The 22093-nt window shown below is 37.5% G+C and overlaps 1 protein-coding gene across 2 annotated transcripts in view; it reads left to right on the forward strand.

The window, feature by feature from the left end:
* The window catches only part of RGS7 (regulator of G protein signaling 7), a 480171-nt gene that overhangs the window by 439325 nt on the left and 18753 nt on the right, over nt 1–22093 (forward strand). For both annotated transcript variants that reach the window (XM_055582175.1, XM_055582176.1), the window contains 6 exons: nt 2473–2547; nt 10922–11020; nt 12226–12287; nt 13251–13361; nt 14612–14737; nt 20660–20846. In XM_055582175.1, the coding sequence (XP_055438150.1) occupies nt 2473–2547; nt 10922–11020; nt 12226–12287; nt 13251–13361; nt 14612–14737; nt 20660–20846 (660 nt within the window). The remainder of the gene's footprint in view (nt 1–2472; nt 2548–10921; nt 11021–12225; nt 12288–13250; nt 13362–14611; nt 14738–20659; nt 20847–22093) is intronic.

Consider the following 22093-nt stretch of genomic DNA (forward strand, 5'->3'; position numbering starts at 1 on the left):
CTCTTTTTCTCCACTTTCATATTTTCTCTGGAGTCACTTTCAAGGGGAACTGATGATCTTTCAGTCTGTGGAGAGAAAACAGAGAAATTGAGCAGAGATATACAATGTAATAATTTTAACTAGTACCAGAGATCCCTGCATCCTGTATCAAAAGTTGCAAGTAAAGGAAATACAACCATGTAACTGCTAACTTCCAATCACATCTAAAGGATAAGTGATGTCTAAGGAATGCTCAAACTACTGCACAATTGCACTCATCTCACACGCTAGTAAAGTAATGCTCAAAATTCTCCAAGCCAGGCTTCAGCAATACATGAACTGTGAACTTCCAGATGTTCAAGCTGGTTTTAGAAAAGGCAGAGGAATCAGAGATCAAATTGCCAACATCCATTGGATCATCAAAAAAAGCAAGCGAGTTCCAGAAAAACATCTATTTCTGCTTTATTGACTATGCCAAAGCCTTTGACTGTGTGGATCACAATAAACTGTGGAAAATTCTGAAGGAGATGGGAATACTAGACCACCTGACCTGCCTCTTGAGAAATCTGTATGCAGGTCAGGAAGCAACAGTTAGAACTGGACATGGAACAACAGACTGGTTCCAAATAGGAAAAGGAGTACGTCAAGGCTGTATATTGTCACCCTGCTTATTTAACTTATATGCAGAGTACATCATGAGAAACGCTGGGCTGGAAGAAGCAGAAGCTGAAATCAAGATTGCTGGGAGAAATATCAATAACCTCAGATATGCAGATGATACCACCCTTATGGCAGAAAGTGAAGAGGAACTAAAAAGCCTCTTCATGAAAGTGAAGGAGGAGAGTGAAAAAGTTGGCTTAAAGCTCAATATTCAGAACACAAAGATCATGGCATCTGGTCCCATCACTTCATGGGAAATAGATGGGGAAACAGTGGAAACAGTGTCAGACTTTATTTTTGGGGGCCCCAAAATCACTGCAGATGGTGATTGTGGCCATGAAATTAAAAGACGCTTACTCCTTGGAAGGAAAGTTATGACCAACCTACATAGCATATTCAAAAGCAGAGACATTACTCTGCCAACAAAGGTCCATCTAGTCAAGGCTATGGTTTTTCCAGTGGTCATGTATGGATGTGAGAGTTGGACTGTGAAGAATGCTGAGCGCCGAAGAATTGATGCTTTTGAATTGTGGTGTTGGAGAAGACTCTTGAGAGTCCCTTGGACTGCAAGGAGATCCAACCAGTCCATTCTAAAGGAGATCAACCCTGGGTGTTCTTTGGAAGGACTGATGCTAAAGCTGAAACTCCAGTACTTTGGCCACCTCATGTGAAGAGTTGACTCATTGGAAAAGACTCTGATGCTGGGAGGGATTGGGGGCAGGAGGAGAAGGGGACGACAGAGGATGAGATGGCTGGATGGCATCACTGACTCGATGGACATGAGTTTGAGTGAACTCCGGGAATTGGTGATGGACAGGGAGGCCTGGAGTGCTGCAATTCATGGGGTCGCAAAGAGTCAGACACGACTGAGCAACTGAACTGAACTGAAGGACCTTTCTCCATTTAAGATCTCAAGTATTTTTAATCTCCTTTCTTCTGTTTCCTGATTTGTGTTTTCTCTCTCCCACCCTCTCTCTCTTTCCTATTCTTCTTCCTTCTCCTTCTACCTCTTCCTTTTTCTTTCTCCCTCCCTCCTTTTCTCTTCTCCAAATAAGAAAGAAGCTTTAGAGTTCTTTGTTTCTTTGCAACAGAAAAATAAATGTGGCAAAATGATATTCCTGTGGTTGTCAAAAATCAAGGAGCAAACTGTCCAAACTTTTCCTCCAACCCACCCTGTTTGAAAGGGGCTCACCTGTCTATGGAAAAGGAAAAAGAAAAGAATTCTGGAAAGAAGCATGGTCTGTTGATTACCAGTTGCTTTCTTCATCTTCCACATTTTGACCATTAACTCCACTGCACATTCTGTCTACAGACAAACAAATATTCCAAGTCACTGGATGTCATAGATCCCTGTAGAAAAATTTCTCTGGGATTTGAGCTGGTTCGGCTGAATGCCATTGATTTTCTAACTTAGGAGATGCACACCACCGTCTAATAAGTGTCATCTCATCCAGATAATGTAGACTCTGAGGGAAGCTGGATGCAGATATCAGCTGGGGGCATCACCTTATTTGGTCTCTGGATACCCTTGCTCTAAATCTGTTGGGTTAGCAGCTAACACTCACTTTCACATGCAGATCTCTTGTATTTCTTTTTCCTGTTTCTCTGGTAGTTATTCTCGAACGGTATCTGAAGACTTTTAAACTTAAGATGTCAAAGAAGGCAGTGCATTTTCTCACTGGATAACTGCCCAGAGAAGAGGCTGGGGCCATTTGGACAGGGCTGCTGGGGGCTTGTGTCATCACAGCGTTTACTCGGGCCCTGGAGAGTGAATGTGCACATCAGAAACTTTACACCCAAAGATTTCTTTGTCTCTCTGTTTTCCATTTCTAGCCTGGATGTGTAAATACCACTGAAGTGGACATTAAGAAGTCATCCAGAATGAGAAATCCACACAAAACACGAAAGGTAAAATCAACATTTGTTGTGCTGATCTTGCAATGTGTTGTACTGTGTATGATCTCAGGTGGCCTCGGCCTGCAGTGGCTTAAAGTGGGGCTTCAGTTTCCCGGCCAGAGATTGAGGCCAGGTCGCAACAGTAAATGCACAGCATCCTAGCCACTAAACCAGTGGTCAGTGACAAGGGCCCTGCCCCTTCAGCTTTGCAGAAATTAATTTCCTGAGATGGAAAGTAATGAAAAAAGTATTTATTTAGAGAGTACATTACGTGTACATTACTAGACACATGGGCAGACTCAGGAGAGTCCCTGAGTCACACCCTCTTTGCAGTTTGAATTACTTTTATGGGGAATTTCTTCCTGGTTTCTTTTGGCCAATCATTTTTATTCGCCTGGTTCACAGTCCATATTTGGTATATCTAAGACCCTCCCATGTGCGTGCACACATCTCTTAGCCAAGATGGATTTCACAGAAAAGGCGTATGGGTAGAACATCCCTTGGCATCATTCCCCTTTGGCCTCCAAGGAGCCTTTCTGTGCATGTGTGGTCAGGGAAGTCTCCTGACTTCAAGAATGAGAAATATGTGGTCTGGCAGGGCCCTGCCTCCCCACTTAATTGTCCTGCTACTCTCATCTTGGATTTTCAGTCCACAGGGAATGAATCTCCAGTCACTTTACCCTGTAGGGAGCTGGGGGAGTATCTACCTCCTGCCTCATTTAGAGGACGTCAACCACAAAAACAAAAAACAAACAAAAAACCCTCTTCTTCCATTTCATGAGTCCTTTATAGCTTATTCCCTGCTCTTCCTTGTTACTTGACTAGAAGAAACTCTGGAGGTTCAAGCCCTGGACTTCTGTCAGTTCCTCTCTCACCAGGAAATAGACCCCGTCCTGATTCTCAAACATGCCAAGGTCTCAAGGTGTGGAGGTGGCTGTGACAGGAGAGCTGAGAGGAGAGCCATTAGCAGAAAAGGTGTCTCTTTCAGAGCCCAGGAAATGAGGGAAAATAAATAGAGATTATCTGAGAACAAGCGGTACTCATGAGAGACAGGCATTGTTAGAGAAAAATTTGAAGAAAAAGACATCATCATAAAGATGTTTAATTATAGGTACTGTATGAAGACCACATTTCAATATCAAAATTTTGTGGCATAACTATAGGATCGTGGCAATAGGTTTAGGATCTCTTATATGAGGAAGTATGTAACAAAAACGAAGTGCTATCCTGAATTCAATGACGTTTAATACAATCTTTTGAAAACACATAGCCGAAGTACCTATACTTTTTAAAGTAACACATACATATAGAAGGCGTTTTTTTTCTTTGGGCTTCCCCGTGGCTCAGACAGTTATTATAGAAGATATTTTTCAATGATAAAGAATCCACCTGCAGTGCAGGAGCCTCAGGAGATCTGGGTTTGATCCTTTGGCTGAGAAGGTTCCCTGGAGGAAGGCATGGCAACCCACTCCAGTATTCTTGCCAGAGAATCCCATGGACAGAGGAGCCTGGTGGCTACAGTCCATAGGGTCTCAAAGAGTCGGAAATGATTGAAGCCACTTAGCACACACACACACAGATTCGTTTTGAACTTCCCTGGTGGCTCAGATGGTAAATATAGAAGATATTTATATTTATTCCATAAAAAATGATGCACATAAAGTTATCTGGCCCATAGTAGTCACTCTGAGGACACAGCCAAAGGTCAGTGCCACTAGATCAAACCATTCCACAGAGTTCAAGACCTTCTCTTCCATAGCTTTTTACTTATGCAGCGTTTTCTAGGATATGTGTCCAGGCAGCAGGTACTAAGTTTTTTCTGTAGTCTAATTTCTTAATGTCTTTTTCTTCCATCCCTAGAAATAAGCATTATAGTCAAAGGCCCCACTATGGTCCACGCACCTTTTTTTTTTCTTTTGTTCTTTTAAAACTGTTTACCTTGATGTTAGGATAAAGAAGCCACAGAAAAAGTGCCATAAAATCCATTCAGGTGAGGTGCTCAAAAGCTTTTGGTCCTAGCATATCTCTGAGAAAAAGAGGCAAAGCCAGACCACAGCAAGCCTGTTGGCCCCTCTCTCTTATGATCAGCCCTAGGCATTTCCTCTCACCCTCCGTTCACAGCGTGGCCTAGTGTACCGGGGCTAGCTTTGTGGTACCAAATTCAAACATGCAATCAGCTACCCCAGAGTGCATTAAGTCACTTCTCACTGCTTCCTGAATTTTGAAGAGGTCAAAATATATTACTTTGTGTCTGGTTTCCACTATAGACACCAGCTGAGATGTGCTCTGAATCACACAAGAAAGTATCTGAATTGATGAGATAGAACTTAAAGATTAATAAATTTACACTGTCCCTGTAGCTCTGTACTCAGTGATGGTGTCTTACCAGTGCTTCACACTGCATCATTGTTTTTGAAAACTTGAAAATCATTAGTTTTCAGTGTTGCTCTTCAGATACCATCAGCCCTCACTGAATGGTATAAAAACATTGTCATAGCAAAGTGAAATGTTGTAAAGAGTGGAACCATGGAGCTCAACTCTATTGGTCTAGTTGGTAGCGTAATTTCCCGTGAATCAATAACAGTAGAACTAGAGAGCTAATAGCAGAGCTGTATAGCACTAAAACCACTAGAGAAAAACAGAAGTCCTGCAGGATGCAGATAGCATACATACCCTTGTTCCTAACAATTGGAGAATACTGATTTTCTCACCTTCTGATAAATACAGCTTTTCATACTGAGAAGTACTGGATTTTCTTTAATTTTCACCAATAATGTTACTTTATATAAAAGGTTATAGGACTCTAAGTCACATACTGGTTTGTCTTTAGAATTATTACCACTTGTGCTTTAGTTCATATTTGGCTAGGAACTGGAATGATCCATTCAATCAGCAGATTTAGCAAATCTCTACTTTATGCCGGGTATGTACTGGCCTTTCATTATTCAAAAATAAATGAAACAGGCATGGCCTTGCTCCCATAACTTACGGTCTTAATGAGAGTACACATATTGAGCAAGCAAACAAAAGAAACGTGTGTACGTATGTGATATATACTAGTATATAACAATTGACAAAATTGTGTGTGATATATATATATGCTAGTATGCTCTGGCTATTCTAACAAAATACTACAGCCTGGGGAGCTTAAACAATAGGAGTTTATTTTCTTCCAGTTTTGGAGACTGGAAATCTGAGACCAAGGTGCTGGTAAATTTGGTTCCTGATGAGAGCTGTCTCCCTGGCTAGCAGATGGCCAGCTTGTGTTCTCACATGGCAGAGAGAGAGAGAACTCAGTGTTCCTTCTCTTCTTTTTAAGGGCACCAGCTCCATAGGATTAGGATCCCACCATATGATCCCACTTAACCTTTATACCTCCTTTCAGACCCCATCTCCAAATGCAATCAGAGTGGGCTGCAGCACAGGAATTTGGGAGGGACACAACTCAGTCATGTTATCAAGGGCATTTAAATGGTTTGTGATTCTAAACTGTCACACCATTTTATTAATGAATAGCTTGACAACAAGAACAAACCGTTTCAACATACTCTGAAGACTTCACAGTTCTGTCCTTCAGGAGCAAGCAGTTCTGTGAGAGTCTAGACAGAAATGGCAGAGGCCAGCCTGCCACCTGTGGAAACTGCCTTCGCCTTCTGCTGTTAATTGGCAAGTGTCCTTTGTTCCTTCTCTTAGCTGTGTGGTTGCCCTCTGTGCTATACTGAGGCTGGTAAGGAAGTGGAACCCCTGGACTGTACTTCAGCTTTGAAAGCAGATACTGCCCTTAGTGGAGAGAGCTGCTGTTCCATTCTTTGGGTTTCAGCCGTGATGATATTGCTTGTGATTTTGTGTCATAGAACAAAGGACATATATGTTAAGAATAAAAGACCAAGTGAGTTCCTTAAGTATTCATTTAGCATATGTACCTGAAGAATATCAGGGTTTGGGATGTTATATTTAAGTGTTTAATTTCAAATACATTTGTCAAATATGTGAAAAGTAGGCTGAGATGTATATCTGATTTGAAATACTTTTGAATTGGTAGGGCTAACCAGTGTTTAAATCTGTCTTTTTATTTGAACATACTTTACTAAAATACAAAGAAATAAGTAAAGTGTATAACCTCAATTTTCTGTGAAGGAATGATAATGTAGCATAAGCAAAAATACCAGGGGAAAGAAATGGCAATCCATTCCAGTATTCTTACCTGGAAAATCCCACAGACAGAGAAGCCTGGCAGGCTGGTCTGTGGGGTGGCAAAGAGTCAGACAGGACTTAACAACTGAGCACAAGTGGAAATAAATCAGCCTAATCTAGCCAAATTTTAAGGGGCACTATGTACCTGATTTTCTTCATCTGATTCTAAAATTTTAACTCTAATAAGTCAGGCTTTGTTTGTATTATAGCTAAATTTCTCCAGCGAAACAGAACCAAAAATAAGGAGATATATAGATATCTGTATGCAGAGAGAAAGAGAGAGAGATTTATTTTAAGGTACCAACTCACATGATTGTAAAAGGCTTGGCAAGTCCAAAATCTGTTGAGGTAGGCCAACAAGCTAGGGATCCAGGGAAGAACTGCCATCTGTTGGCAGGATTTCCTCTTGCTTGGTTGGTGGAGGTCTTTTTGTTCTATTTAGGTCTTCAACTGATTGGAGGCAACTGCATTATTGAAGATATTCTGCTTTACTCAGGATCCATTTATTTAAGTTTTAATCTCACCCAAAAATCATGCTTATAGAAACACCCGAAATAATGTCTGATCCAATATCTGAGCACCATGGTCCAGTCAAGTTGCACATAAGATCATCCTTCTGTATGACAATTGCTAGAAGAGGTCCTAGAACAACACAAAACATAAGGAAAAATGACAAAAGCATTTGTGCTTACGTGACTGTAGCCACACTTCAGATCGTTTCCTATAACTCTAGAACCCACATTTCAAAACAACAGCAAGTTGTTTACTGTCTCATCATCTTTATTTCCTCTGTTACTTGCATTTGAACATAATGGTATGTAATATCTTAGTTAACAGCTAAAGTGCACATCCTGGAAGAACAGTTAGCAAATTCATGATTAATGCCTAGTTTTCCTGCTATTAATGCAATGGTTATAGCTGTTTATACTTTAAAAGATTGGTATTTCTTTACTTCCATATGCCAAATGTGGAAATTTAAATTTTAATGTGTTACATAACAGAATAAACTATTCATATCTTAGTGCAGCACAAAAGTGTTTTAAGTAAGAAGTACAATACATTTGCAGGCAAGAGAAACTCTGCTCAAAATAGATGAAAGAGAGGAATATTCTAAAACCTTAGGAATAGGCAGGGAGTTAGCCTAGATATTCCTGGATGCAGAGACGTGGACGCTGGCAAACTTTCTCTCTCAATCTTCTCTAGTCTCCTTTCACTGCTCTGTCTCTGCACTGGCTTCTTCCACATGGCATCGGACATGGTCCTAGTCATTCTCCAGGCGAGCTGAGCATCCCCCCTCCTCCACCCATCACCAGTTAGAAAAATCCCAGATATTGCACTCCACATAAAAAAGCATAGAAACTTCCTTCACTCTTTAGTTCTTAAAGTCCCTTCCCCTTGACCAAAAATAATGGAAAGAATTTTCTTATCTCTTCTGAGATGTAAAAGGAGATCACATATGAACAGATTTATGTAGAAAGTCGAATCTGTTTCATTTAATGAATAACCTATTCAGTATTCATTAGGATGGTACTGCATATGTAAAGTGTTAATCCAGGCACCCTGAGGAACAAAAAAAAAAAAGGTGTTATAAGTCAAAGCATCTTGGTTTAGTAATTATCTTTGCTATTAAAACTCAAAGTGGATCCAAATTAGTTAATTTTCCCCATCTGCAAATATTAAGACATTGAGACAATTTCATTTCTCTTTTTCTCTAGCCCTATCCGCTCTATGCCAAGATTTCTAATATATTTCAGTTTTCTAAAAGGTGCAAATCCTTTTACATTGAAAATGATCCTCATAACTTATTGGCCAAAATAGGACCAATTTTCTTACCTCCTTTATGCGTAAAGTAAGCCCTGAACATAAAATTGCATTATTTGTGGCTATTTTCACTCTAGCCAACAATCAAAGTTAAAAGCTATTACTGATCCCCAGAAAATGAAAGGTACCCTGAATGAGGAAAGAGAGAATTCATGATGTTTACTTACATATAAGACAAAAAAGGAAACGTCCCAGTAACCTCAGAACCAGTGGCCAGGCTGCTGGAAGACTATTTGAAACAGCACTGCCCGATGGTTTGGGTGTTTTATGGAACTTCATGATGATCATGTGAAGTGCATGTATATTGAAATAATCATAGAAATATAGAGATAGAAGGTAATTTATTAATTATTTTACTTCTTTGGCACCATAAATTGTGATATTTTTCTAGCACTGTTTTAAATTATTTTAAATCTTAACCAACAAACTCACTGTTAGAACTGTCAGCTGTCTTGTCTTTAAAACATTTTTTACATGAACTAGAGATTCTTATTAAAGAACCTTAAGTAATTAAACCAAGGTTAAGTGAGAATGGAAAGTTTACACCTTAGATGTCTTATTTTCTTTATCAAAAATTAGTATGATACAACTAAAAAAAAAGCAGATATTAGAAAGTATAATCGTTTCATAATTGGTGGTCTTTCACTTCACTAATTTTAAAATACCCAGCTCAACTGTTACTTCAGAGTTCAGAGGGTTATGTTATTTAATCACCCTCAAACACAACTAGTAGCAGTTCATACAGACCTTTCTTCAGTGAAAATTAAGTCTCTTTGTATTCCAGGTACTGTACTCTTGTCATTCTTTTCTTTCATAATACTTATCACAGTTTTAATCATATGTTTATCTATGTGATTCTTTGTGTAACCATTAGGTCATAAGTTCCAAGGAAGGAGGAAGCATACCTATCTTTGTTTACATTGATATCCCTAATGCTTAACAATTATATACAGCATATAATAGGTGTTTGATACATGTTGAGTGAATGATGGAAGGAAAGAAAAAGACAGTCCAAGCCATCTAGTTCAGTCCAGTTAGTAGTTAACTGACACCGTGTGTGCTAGTCCTTGGGTTGAAATGTATGCCCAGTGACAAGAATTGAGTTTCAAGGAGGTTGGAGCTATGTCAAAAGAGGGAACACTGAAGTACCTACCAAAGATAGTCAGAAAACCAAGTCAAATATGGTAAATGTAGGCTAAGAGCAAAATAGTGGGAACTCACAAGGGAAAAGGGCCCAGGTACAGAGCCAAAAGGTTAACATTAAGAAGAGGTAGAATCCAAGTGAAAACAGGTCAGTTAACAGGACAAATTTAAATTTAGAGTTACTGGTAAGGTTGGTGATGGGCCTGAAAATTGGCTTGGTTAAACATCTTCCCTCTTGTGATTTCAATAGCTTCTTTCCACTATTTGGCAACTTTAATTTTGTAGGGCTTGTGAAACTTTGCCATGTCTTTGTCCATCCTCATGTCCAAAGGAAAAGTGCTTAGTAGCTAACATTAAATTCTTTATTTTAAAGTAACAGTGCTTTAATATTAAAGAACAAGTAATTTGGCCTCTCCCTTGAGTTGACATGTAAGATGTCTCACCTTCAGTTAGGGATGAATTTTTGTTCTTGAAGTCCCCAGATTTTTGTTTATATTTACTAAGCAATGTGTCTTTCCCAAAAAAGAGCATCCCCAAATAGTAGGGTTCACCTTTTGACAAAATAGTAAAGAAGCACTTGGATATTAAGAATTTCAAAGATGTACAAAACCTTAGGGGTCACTGACGTTTGTAAATGGCACCTACTGAAAGCAAATGACAAGGTCAGTATTGTGAGGTAAATGACCCAATGTTGAGATGGGAAAGCAGGAACATTCTGGTGTGTCTTTGATGATACCATCAGAGACAAAATCAGCACTGGAATTCTTAACCTGATTTCTCTCCTTATTACTCCGTTCCTTTCCTATGTAAAACAACTAGATTATTTTTACCCTTTTGGCCTTATTACATTTTTATTCTATTATATATCCACCTCTCTTTTATTCTGAAATTAATACTTATTAGATGCTCTGTTGTGCTGTCATTTCCCAAATTAGTGTTCTCAGCTCACCCCATATTTTATCACAGTTACCTAGTTTTATTCCTATAGTCAATTATTCTGTCAGTTAATAATACAACCACGTATTTTTTCCAAAAACTCTGTGCTTTCATTTTAGATTCATATGACATTTATGGTAGCAGTGCCTTCTGAATTTTGATAAGCTTAATCCAATATGCAGCAAAGTTTTGCGTTACCTTAATGAATATATAACACAAAATTACCTTTTAGAAAGTCTGTGAATATAAATGTAATTTTCTCTTAACATATTTCTTTTTTATTTTAATATAGTCTGTCTATGGTCTACAAAATGATATTAGAAGTCACAGTCCTACCCACACACCCACACCAGAAACTAAACCTCCCACAGAAGATGAGTTACAACAACAGGTGGGTCAACCTATAATAATGGTTTACAGAGTAGATGGTTTACAGAGTAGCCAGTGTGAAGACCAGATGTTGATGTTAATAGGAGATATTTAAAAAATTGATTTGTAGGATTGTATTTAAAATGTAGTTTTAAGATATGTATTCTCTTGAAGACATATTAATATAAGGAGATAGTTTTCAAAACTCTTTGCTTGTTATTTCTCCAAATCCTTTTTCCTCTAATTTTTAAAAATCACACACACTGACTCATAGATTTCTCCATTATTGAGTTAGTTTATATTCCATAATTCTGTTTTAAAAAATGAGAAGACAATAGGTTGGTGACATTTAGGTCATGTGTTTTCCACCTCCAATCATGTGATGTGATCTTCACAAAAGAGTGCTCAACCTTGTTCCTGCAGTACTGATCTCTAGACGCCTCTTAAAGTTTTTCCTCATTAGCACTGATGAGCAGATATATGGCTTCTTGGTATAACAATGGTATAAATTGCTTCTTGTTGCATCTGTTGATGAATAAATAGCTTTGGCTGCAATATTTCAAAGGCAATACCAAGTGTCTCATATCAAATCATCATCAAATCTCTTGGTTAGTTGTCATGAGACTTTTTCTCCTTTTGCTTATTTCTTCCTACCAACTATGTAATGCATACTTTTTCTAGTATATTTATAATCACCTTGAAGGAAAAGTAACTCAGAGAGTTTTAAATTTCTGCATGTTGTTATGTCCATGTGAGAATTTGCTCTGAAGTGTTGATAAAGTTATTAGTAAAACAAATATCATTGATGCTTTTGTTGGGCTAGTATTAGGAAGTAGGGTTTATCTTGAAATTATAGTAACAAATAGCAAATACATTTATTTTCTGAATTCACTGTTTGACGGAGAAATGTGATTCTAATTTGGATAATCACCATGAATAAATGCTTAAAATTTCTCTAATACTTTTAAAATAAAGTTATTTTGCTGACGTGGGCAGAATGTTCAACTTCACTGCTGTTCTAAAGCAATATTGGTTATGTGTTTACCATCAAACAGAGTTTAATTTTTATTAACTCTTTCAGAGCCCTCATGTTTGATTTTTTTCTATAGACTGAAATATTCCTATCTGAGAACATATTCTTGTTTAGAATTACTCAATCTATTAGAGTTTAGAGTTGAAAATTGGAGAATGTCACTACTTATATAACTACTTATCTCTTTTTTCCAGATAAAGTATTGGCAAATACAGTTAGATAGACATCGGTTAAAAATGTCAAAAGTTGCTGATAGGTAAGTATTGTAAGATGCCCATATAAATTAAAAACTGTTCAGATGACAATTAAATGTGTTCAATATGGTGAGAGAACTGGTGGGAGGAGAATTGATATAATTGGAACCCTGTAAGAAATATTATTTTCTTTTCCCTTTTGAACATAGAAAACTTTCAAAGAGCTCTTTTGTTGCACTTCAAATGACAGAATGATCATTATTATCTTAGGTCTCTAGAAGCCCAATCTTTGTGTAACCACAATCAAATATAGAAGATAATTCCAAGGAATTGAATCTTTTCACTCCTGCTAGGAGAAATAAAACTCAATTCATTAAGTTACTTGTTGGCAACTTTGAAACTTTCTGTTAATTCTTCTTAACATTTACACTACTCAGTTATTTTATGACTTCAGAATTTGAATTAAGCTTAGATTTTTACATATTTTCTTCATTTAAATCTGTTAAGACATTTATATTCCGCACTTTGAGGCATTGCCAAATCTTACCTCTCCAGTGTTTTTCCTCTCCTTCCTCCCTTTATTTTGTTTTAAAAACAGATTTTTCCCCCCAAAAGCATGTTGTAAGTGATTCCCCCTTTACCTAATTCCTGTAAATACTTTTGACAAAAATTGCCTTTTAACCTCTTCTCCAAGTTGAGCTAACATCTGTTCTGCTGTGGGTAGGCTAGATGACCAAGGGTTGGAATTGCTCCTTGGCACTTCCTTCTATACACTGACCTTTTCCATTTTGTCTCATTTTAATGACATTAAAATGTCTCATTTTGATTCATATTGCTAAGACATTGGGAAAGATGGAATCCTTAACCATATTTATCTTCAAAGAAGCATGAAAACTTTATCGGATTTTATTCTATAAGCAAGCAAGGATTCCTTGGCCAGATGTTTTTACAGTGTGTCCCTTACAAAGATCAGTTTTACCTCAACCAGAAAACTAAAGAAAATGAAAATGTCTCTTTTTCTCAAGTCTGCTAAGTTACACAGAGCAGTATGTAGAATACGACCCGTTTCTTGTGCCACCTGACCCTTCTAACCCATGGTTGTCTGATGATACTACCTTCTGGGAACTTGAAGCAAGGTAAGTGACATTTTCTCTTCCTTCCAAATATTTCACTTATTTCAGGATTTGAGTGATATAAAAAGAATCCTATAGCTGACTAATTGTAAAAGTAATTTTACTCTGTGTCTACATTAACCATGATATAAAGCTCTTCTTCAAGGAAATGGTTTTTGAAACTTAGATGTTTGTATTATATCAGATTTGCATTTCCATAAAGACTGGCATGAAAAAATCAGATGTGCAAGGGTTTCAAGGTCGACTAGTTAGGATCTTTGGTTCTTAAAATTTAGCTCATTGTTTTTAGCTTCCTTGAAAATCCACATAGCCACAAAGGTCCATCTATTCAAGTAAAATGAATGCTAAATCCATACTTACTTAAGCCCAATATAAGTATGATGCCTTTATAAATTCTGTTTTGGAACAAAATGAATTTACCATAAACACTCTAAGAGAAACTGACAAGTGTCTGACTTCTTAAGAAAACCAGAACACAATTTAAGACTCCCTGGTTTCTTTCATCAGCTATATAAGAGAATTATATCACCAATCTTGATAGAGTCATAAAAAGATCACTGCATACCCCTTCACAGAGTGAGGATTTAGTATTCTGTAGCACTTAGCTAGATTGCATTTATGGACCTTCTCTTGCTTTTATATCCGTTCAGTGGTTCTCAAATGCTTGACAAGTATATATCTCTTCATCCATAAGTTCTCAATTTTATAGATGTGAAAGTTGGAATCCCAAAATGTTGTGACTCAGCCAGGATTATGTCACACATTTAATCAACAACAAAGTCATAAACCAGGATGTAAGCCTTTTGATTCTCAATGCATTTTCCTCCAGTACAATGTGTCACCGTGAGACTTCATAGTGTAGTGGTTAAGAAATTGAGCCCTGGCGTCAGAATGTCTGCAACATTACCTATTTGACATTGGAAAGTTATAACCCTCTATCCTTGACTTCCTCATTTATAAAATAAGAATTATAATAGTACCCATCTCAAAGTTGCTGAAGAAATCTAAAAGAGAATCCATCTCTTGGCATTTAATGCTTAATAAATGTTAGACTTTATTATTAATGCCTAACTTTCTTCTCACTACAATTTCATGCAGAGTCATCAATCAGAGGTGTTTTTTTTTTTTTTCCCCTGAAAAATATGTTAAAGATGGGAGCTTCAAAGAATATATGATTTTGAGGGGAAATGTAATAGCAGAATATAGAATTTGTAATGAAAGGAATATATTTGGCTTTGTTTTGTTTTCTATAGCAAAGAACCAAGTCAGCAGAGGGTAAAACGATGGGGTTTTGGCATGGATGAAGCATTGAAAGACCCAGTCGGGAGAGAACAATTCCTTAAATTTCTAGAGTCAGAATTCAGCTCAGAAAACCTAAGGTAAGACATGTTGTTTGAATCTTATATTCTAAGCAAGAGTGACCTCCTTATGATGAGTCTGGTGATTTTGCACTCGACAGACCAGTTACTATCCCACCAACATCATGATGAAGCTATGGACCTATTGAATTTCTGCCTCTTGTTAGAGGAAGAAAAGGTAACGAAGGCAAAGCACTTTGTCCAACATTATCACTTCTTCATAATGGTTTATTTTACACTGCCTCCTCATCTTTTAACTATGTAAATCTGATGCATTTGAAATGGACTGCATAAAGAAATATCAGATTAGTATTTGGCAAAACAAAGAATCATCAATAATACATATGTAGTTTAATTAAAATATCACCTATTTATCATATTGTTCTTCTTTGTGTATTGCATCTCAAGTAAGATCTAGAAAAAGAAATCGAGTGCCTGTATAAAACAACTTGAAACAAAATGATGGAGGCAGTTCATTTACTTTGTACACTTAAACACAGCCTCAGGGCAGTTGAGAGCAGTACCAGATTGAGCTGTTAGTGTCTGCTAGAGAGGTGTGTATCCTCTCATCTGTTGTAAACATCATCCTTACATATTTTTGAAATTTTTCTGACTTAAGAGGCACCTGGAAATTGAATTTTTAAATGTGAGACACTGGAATAGATTTTAACAGCTCTAAGATCACTGAAGTAAGCGATAACTTCCCACTACATAAAATGGTTCTTCCACAAGCTCTTTCATTCAGTATTCTTTTGAAATGGAACTCTCTAATTTACTTTCCCATGACTTATTCAGTCCTGTGAAATCCATTTAGAGAAAGTTGCCAGCATTCCTTTATTTTCACTGCAACTTAGCAGTTCCAGAATCATCACATTCTTTACAGGAGATTTAATAGATACCCAAACCAAACCATTTAGAAGAACATAGAATTTTGACTGAAGTCCCGTGGATTAAGCAAGTTGACCACAGGCAGAATCTGGAGAAATTTAATTATGCCTGTCATTGGTTTCAGTGACACAGCTTCCTATTCTTTTTCAAGTTTATTGAAACTTGAAAGCCTGTTGACCAGGGTTTCAAGAGGTCTGCAGGTGCTAAGGATTTTTTTGGACCTAAATAATATTTTCTGTCATAAGGTCACATCATCAGTTATCGACTACAGAATGCTTTAGAAAATAAAGCAGAGATAAATCTAGTTTTAGTCTTTTATGGAGTTTACTCTAATTCTCTATGTTTTTGAAAAAAAGTGCTATCATCATGGGTTTCATGATAAAGAAATAAATAAGTAGTGCTTCACCATTATCACCCAATCAAATAAAAATCCTTCCTGATTTTATTAGAAGAAGCACGGCTTACACGTGAATACAGAGATGAAAACAGATCACAATACAAAAGGATGAGTGTTAGATCTGAGAAATACAGGAGAACGGCAAACCCAAGGGGAGAGATCACTCAAAGCCCCCTCAGGGAAATAGCTTCCAGCTGAGACCTGGATGATAAGGAGATAACCAGCTGAAAAAGGAAGAGGAAAGAGGCTTTGGGACTAAAAGATTAGCATGTGCAAACTCTCTTTGATGAATGAAATTGATCACTGCTGATTTTTTCCATGCCTTATCTTATTTCCATTTTTATCTCAATAATTCTATGAAACACTAAATTGCCTGATAAATAATTGCATATAAGAAATATTACACATTTCATTGTATGAAAATGTATAAATATCATCCAAAAGGCTTTCTGCCCTATATTTAAAAATACAGAATAATTGCATTTGAAGTAGTCCCAGCCCTAATTCTATAGAGCTTGGATATTTTGTATTTTTATGGAAGAAATGTTTAGTTCTGGAAAGGTAAATGCTTGTATATATTTTTGCAGCCTGGAATCTCCCTTTCCCATTTCTTCCTTTAATTTAAATGGCCTATGTATATGTCCTTCCCTGCTGTGTTAGGAAAACAGGGGCTGGATATACCAAGAATCAGAGGTTGTATAAAAATGTTGCAGATAGACAGCAGACATAAGTATCTACCAAACGCTATTTTTAATTTTGGTCTAAACTGATCATTTGGAAATAGATTTATTGTGTTTAATTAGAATGATTTCTTAAATCTGAACTAAATTGCTTTTAGAGTCCTTTTTTTCTTTTTAAGCATTATAATCTGTTAATATTTTATTGCATGTTATGTTGAAATAAAAACAAAGTTATATAAAAAAGAAACATTACATATTTCTTATGTAGTCACATATACATTTCTTGAGTATATACTGTAAGTCTGTTGTATGTTTCCCTACTAAGAACAGATAGATAGATATAGATATCAAGTCGTGAACACCTAGGATATGCCATGTGTGCGTGTGTGCTTAGTCACTGCAGTCGTGTCCACTCTTTGCAGCCCTAGGGACTGTAGCTCGCCACTCTGTCCATGGGATTCTCCAGGCAAGAATACTGGAGTGGGTTGCCATGCCCTCCTCCAGGGCATCTTCCCAACCCAGGCATTAAACCCACATCTCCTGTGTCTCCTGCATTGCAGGCAGATTTGTTACCCACAGAGCCACCTGGGAAGTCCAGTGTATGCCATACCATAGTATGCTTTATTTTCACTACTTTTATAAGTATGCCATGCCATATTTTGTATTTATCGTTTCTGATTATCATTCAACTAATCATCACTTCAAACATAAAATTTAAATATTAATATCCTTGCCCCATTTGACAGGCAAGCAAAATACGAATAGAAGAAGTTAAGCATCTTTACAAGTTAGATTGCTAATAATTGCCATCCTAGGCTTTCTATAAACCAATACTAAGCTTCTGTCCACTGCTCTTCCTGTTTCTGCCTAGGTATCTGGTGTCACAGACCAAGAGAGACAAAACAGTCCATTTAACCAGCAGGGCTAATTACACCTAAATACATCTCAGTGCATCTTATTTAGCATCTGCTATTTATGGAAGTATGGCACTCATGTGAGCGTTTTCTTCAGGTATTGAGACAAAAAATAGTCAAGAAATATTGCTCATTGATAAGTACTTATTTCTCAAATAGAAGTTCCATTCTCACTTGGTGTGCTTTTGCTTGTTCCTCTTTCAGGTAAACAGAGTAAGTACCAAGTAAATTCAGTAATATGAGAGTTATATAATATGAGTGCCTAAAAATATCTCAAGCACTTCAAAAGTTCCCTTTACATAATTTATCTCATTTTACCTAATGGAAACCCAGTGAGATAGGCATTATTATCCCATTTTACTGATAAAAAAAATCAAGGCTCAATGACATTAAGATAATTCCTCATATTCCAGCTTTTATATATTAAGGGGGGAGTGGAGTTTTAGTGAGTTCCCTTTATATTCTACTAAATTATTGCAATGATGACTATGCTGAGGATAAGAAAAAGAGTGATGCATTTAGTGAGGCATTCAAGAGAGTGCTTTTGAGAATGTCATCTGCTGCAGATCTGGGAGCAAACCCTATATATGGCACTCACATTGGGCAACTTAAATAAGTGACTTAGTCTTCATATATTCAGCTTTCTCTGAAGTGGGGGAAATATTAGCACATACTCTATAAAGTTGAAGGGATTGCATGTTTTAATATAGCTAAATCACCTAGACTAGAGCCTGCACTTACAGTGTAGGTACTGTTATTATTACCTCCTCAGCCCTTTGATATCTCATCTATAATTTCAAGTCTATTTAAGATGTCACTGCATCTGTATAGCCTTCCTAGAATTCCCTTTTCCAATGCAGTAGTTGCCCCAGCAGAGGGGCTCCTTCCTGCTCAGCATTCCCAGACTGTCTGGTTTGTGCCTATTCCTTGAGAATCTCTCATGTGCTTCCTTGTATTATGGTCATTTGAATGGTGTATCTTTGCTAGTTCAAGAACAAAGACATTCTTTTTATCCGTATGTTCAGAGTGCTGCAATGAACTTGTTGTTGTCCTTCAGTCTAAGTCATGTCCGACTCTTTGAGACATCATAGACTTACCTGTCTTTCGCTATCTCCCAGAGTCCACTCAAGCTGATATCCATAGATTCGGTGATGGCATTCAACATCTCATCCTCTGTCGCCCCCTTCGCCTGTCCTCAGTCTTTCCCAGTCTTTTCCAATGAGTTGGCTCTTTGCATCAGGTGGCCAAAGTATTGGAGTCTCAGCTTCAGCATCAGCCCTTCCAATGAATATTCAGGGTTGATTTCCTTTAGGATTGACTGGTTTGATCTCCTTGCAGTCCCAAGGAGGGACTCTGAAGAGTCTTCTCCACCATCACAGTTCAGAAGCATCAATTCTTCAGCTCTCAGCCTTCTTTGTGGTCTCTCACATCCATACATGACTACTTGAAAAACCATAGCTTTGCCTATTCAGACCTTTGTCAGTAAAGTGACGTCTCAGCTTTTTAATATGCATCGATTATAACACTTAGGCTCCCTCAGATTGCACATAACATTCCTATTAGAGTGCACATTGTCAGAACCTGTATTTAAAAAGGAAATGGTCTTGACCCTTGCCTTCTGAAAGCAAAAACATTTAAGATATAGTCCACATTGGATTATCTACTGATTCCTGTCTATAGGAAATGGTACCTAGAAACTGGAAAATTATTAGATTGAGTAGTATTTGATATTCTAATTCTAGCTCAACTGCTTTATTACTTATTTTTTTAACTTTCCTTAATCCCTAAGTTTAAAACGTAATAGTTATAAAGGTGCTGCTTATCCCCTTCTACGTCGGTTAAAACCCTATAGCCTGTGTTGTGTGTTAGTTGCTCAATCATGTCAAACCCAGATCTGCTGCATTGCAAGCAGACTCTTTGAGAATCCCCTGTAGCTTGTAGTGATTCATCTCTGTGGTCATCTTCTCCATATCAAGATCACATCTGGCCCCTATTGAGGATAACAGATCTAGTACTTCCTTTTTCAAGTGTCCTTTTTGTTTGTTTGTTTAAAGACACTATTATGACATACATATTCATGTTTCATCATTACTTCTAGGTCTAAACAAAAAGATATAGGGCAAAATTGTAAAACATGAAACCCATTAATATGATGTGTCTTTTTGTTAGACTTTGCTATTTGCTTTTATCAACCAGAATATTTCCTGGTGTTCTTTCCTTTCCGGATAGACTATATTCTATACAGAAGGACATAAAATATATATTTTATATTTAGAAGTAGGTCATTATTTTTTCCAGAGCTTCTGAATTGCTATGATGCCTCTGCAGATTTAAGCCGTTTGAACAATTACATGTGAAAGCTTGCTGCTTCTGTCATTTCATAAGTCTCGGAATTAAATAGCCTAAAATTAGTTACTTGCCCTGATTTCTCCAGCTAGGGCATTTTCTAATCTGTGTCCAGGCCTCTTTTTGTTCCAGTAAAGCTTCATGGTAATTCCCTTACCAAGTAAAGTAGAAAATCCTCTCCATACTAACCCCCATTGCTCAAATGGACAAAAGATCCAAAAAATAGAGTATGTGGTATACTTTATATCCCCAGTCAGATGATCCATGTCACTCCCCCTAAATCCCTTCAAACTCCTCTTCCTGTCTAACAAAAGGTTCTTTAGTACTGCTCCATTGTTGCAGTAAAAATTTGAGGTTGTATGGAATCAGGGCCCTGGCAGGTCTGCTTTTCAGTGTGTGTGTGTGCTTAGTGGCTCAGTCGTGTTCCACTTTTTTTGACCCCTGGACTGTAGTCTGCTAGGCTCCTCGTCTGAGCCACCTGGGAGGCCCCTGATTTTCAGAGAACACCTAAAAAAGATTGTTTTCAATATTTCCTTTCCCCAAGTGTTATATCTTTGAATACAACTAATAAAAAAATCAGTAGAAGCCTGTTTCTGGACACCCCCAGAGAAAATTAGCTTATTATTATACCTCATTGTGGATTATATGATAAGCCAATATTTTAAGAATTTTCAGATTATGAGACATCAGACATCAGATTGTGTCTCATTTTGTGTAGATTCTGGCTAGCAGTGGAGGACCTGAAGAAAAGGCCTATTAGAGAAGTTCCCTCTCGAGTTCAGGAAATATGGCAAGAGTTTCTGGCTCCAGGAGCCCCCAGTGCTATTAACTTGGATTCTAAGAGCTATGACAAAACCACCCAGAATGTGAAGGAGCCTGGACGATACACTTTTGAAGATGCTCAGGTTGGTACATGGATGGAACTCACATTGCATCACAAATGTGCTCCTGAGAAGTTGAACGTTGAGATACTTTTGTTTTATTTTCATTATAATCTGTGGCTATGTCTAACATTTTCAATTTAAGGGTGTGTGTGTGTGTGTGTGCGCGCGCGCACACGCGCGCTAAGTCGCTTAGTCATGTCCGACTCTGCGACCCGCATAGACTGTAGCCGCCAGGGTCCTCTATCCATGGGGATTCTCCAGGCAAAAATACTGAAGTGGTTCAGCAGATGAATGGATAAGAAAGCTGTGGTACATATACACAATGGAGTATTATTCAGCCATTAAAAAGAATACATTTGAATCAGTTCTAATGAGGTGGATGAAACTGGAGCCTATTATACAGAGTGAAGTAAGCCAGAAGGAAAAACACCAATACAGTACACTAACGCATATATATGGAATTTAGAAAGATGGTAACAATAACCCTGTGTACGAGACAGCAAAAGAGACACTGATGTATAGAACAGTCTTATGGACTCTGTGGGAGAGGGAGAGGGTGGGAAGATTTGGGAGAATGGCATTGAAACATGTAAAATATCATGTATGAAATGAGATGCCAGTCCAGGTTCGATGCACGATACTGGATGCTTGGGGCTGGTGCACTGGGACGACCCAGAGGGATGGAATGGGGAGGGAGGAGGGAGGAGGGTTCAGGATGGGGAACACATGTATACCTGTGGCGGATTCATTTTGATATTTGGGCAAATCTAATACAGTTATGTAAAGTTTAAAAATAAAATAAAATTAAAAAAAAAAAAAAATACTGAAGTGGGTTGCCATGCCTTATTCCAGAGGACCTTCCCAACCCAGGGATCAAACCCAGGTCTACTGCACTGTAGGTGGATTCTTTACCATCTGAGCCACCAAGGAAGCTGTATGTAAAACAACTAAATGATCTAGAAGATAACGGGGATACTTTAAAAAGAAGAGTTTTTAAAGCCTGGGGATTTTTGTAAATTTGAATGTTTTACATGAAAATTTCTTGAAGGGAAATATTTTAAATATTTGAAAGCTTTTTACTTTAGTTTCAACTCTGATACCTCAGTAACACATACTTGAACTCTTTAACTAATCTTCTAATATGGAGAGTGTGAGATTCTCTGACCTTCCTAAATAATATATTATTATGAATAGTCAGAACTAAATTAAATTAGCTTAAAGTTGTGTAAAACTCAAACCAGTTTTGTCTCTGATGGCAAACTGAAACA

The sequence above is a fragment of the Bubalus kerabau genome, chromosome 5 (assembly GCF_029407905.1).
Source record: "Bubalus kerabau isolate K-KA32 ecotype Philippines breed swamp buffalo chromosome 5, PCC_UOA_SB_1v2, whole genome shotgun sequence".
NCBI lineage: Eukaryota > Metazoa > Chordata > Mammalia > Artiodactyla > Bovidae > Bubalus > Bubalus kerabau.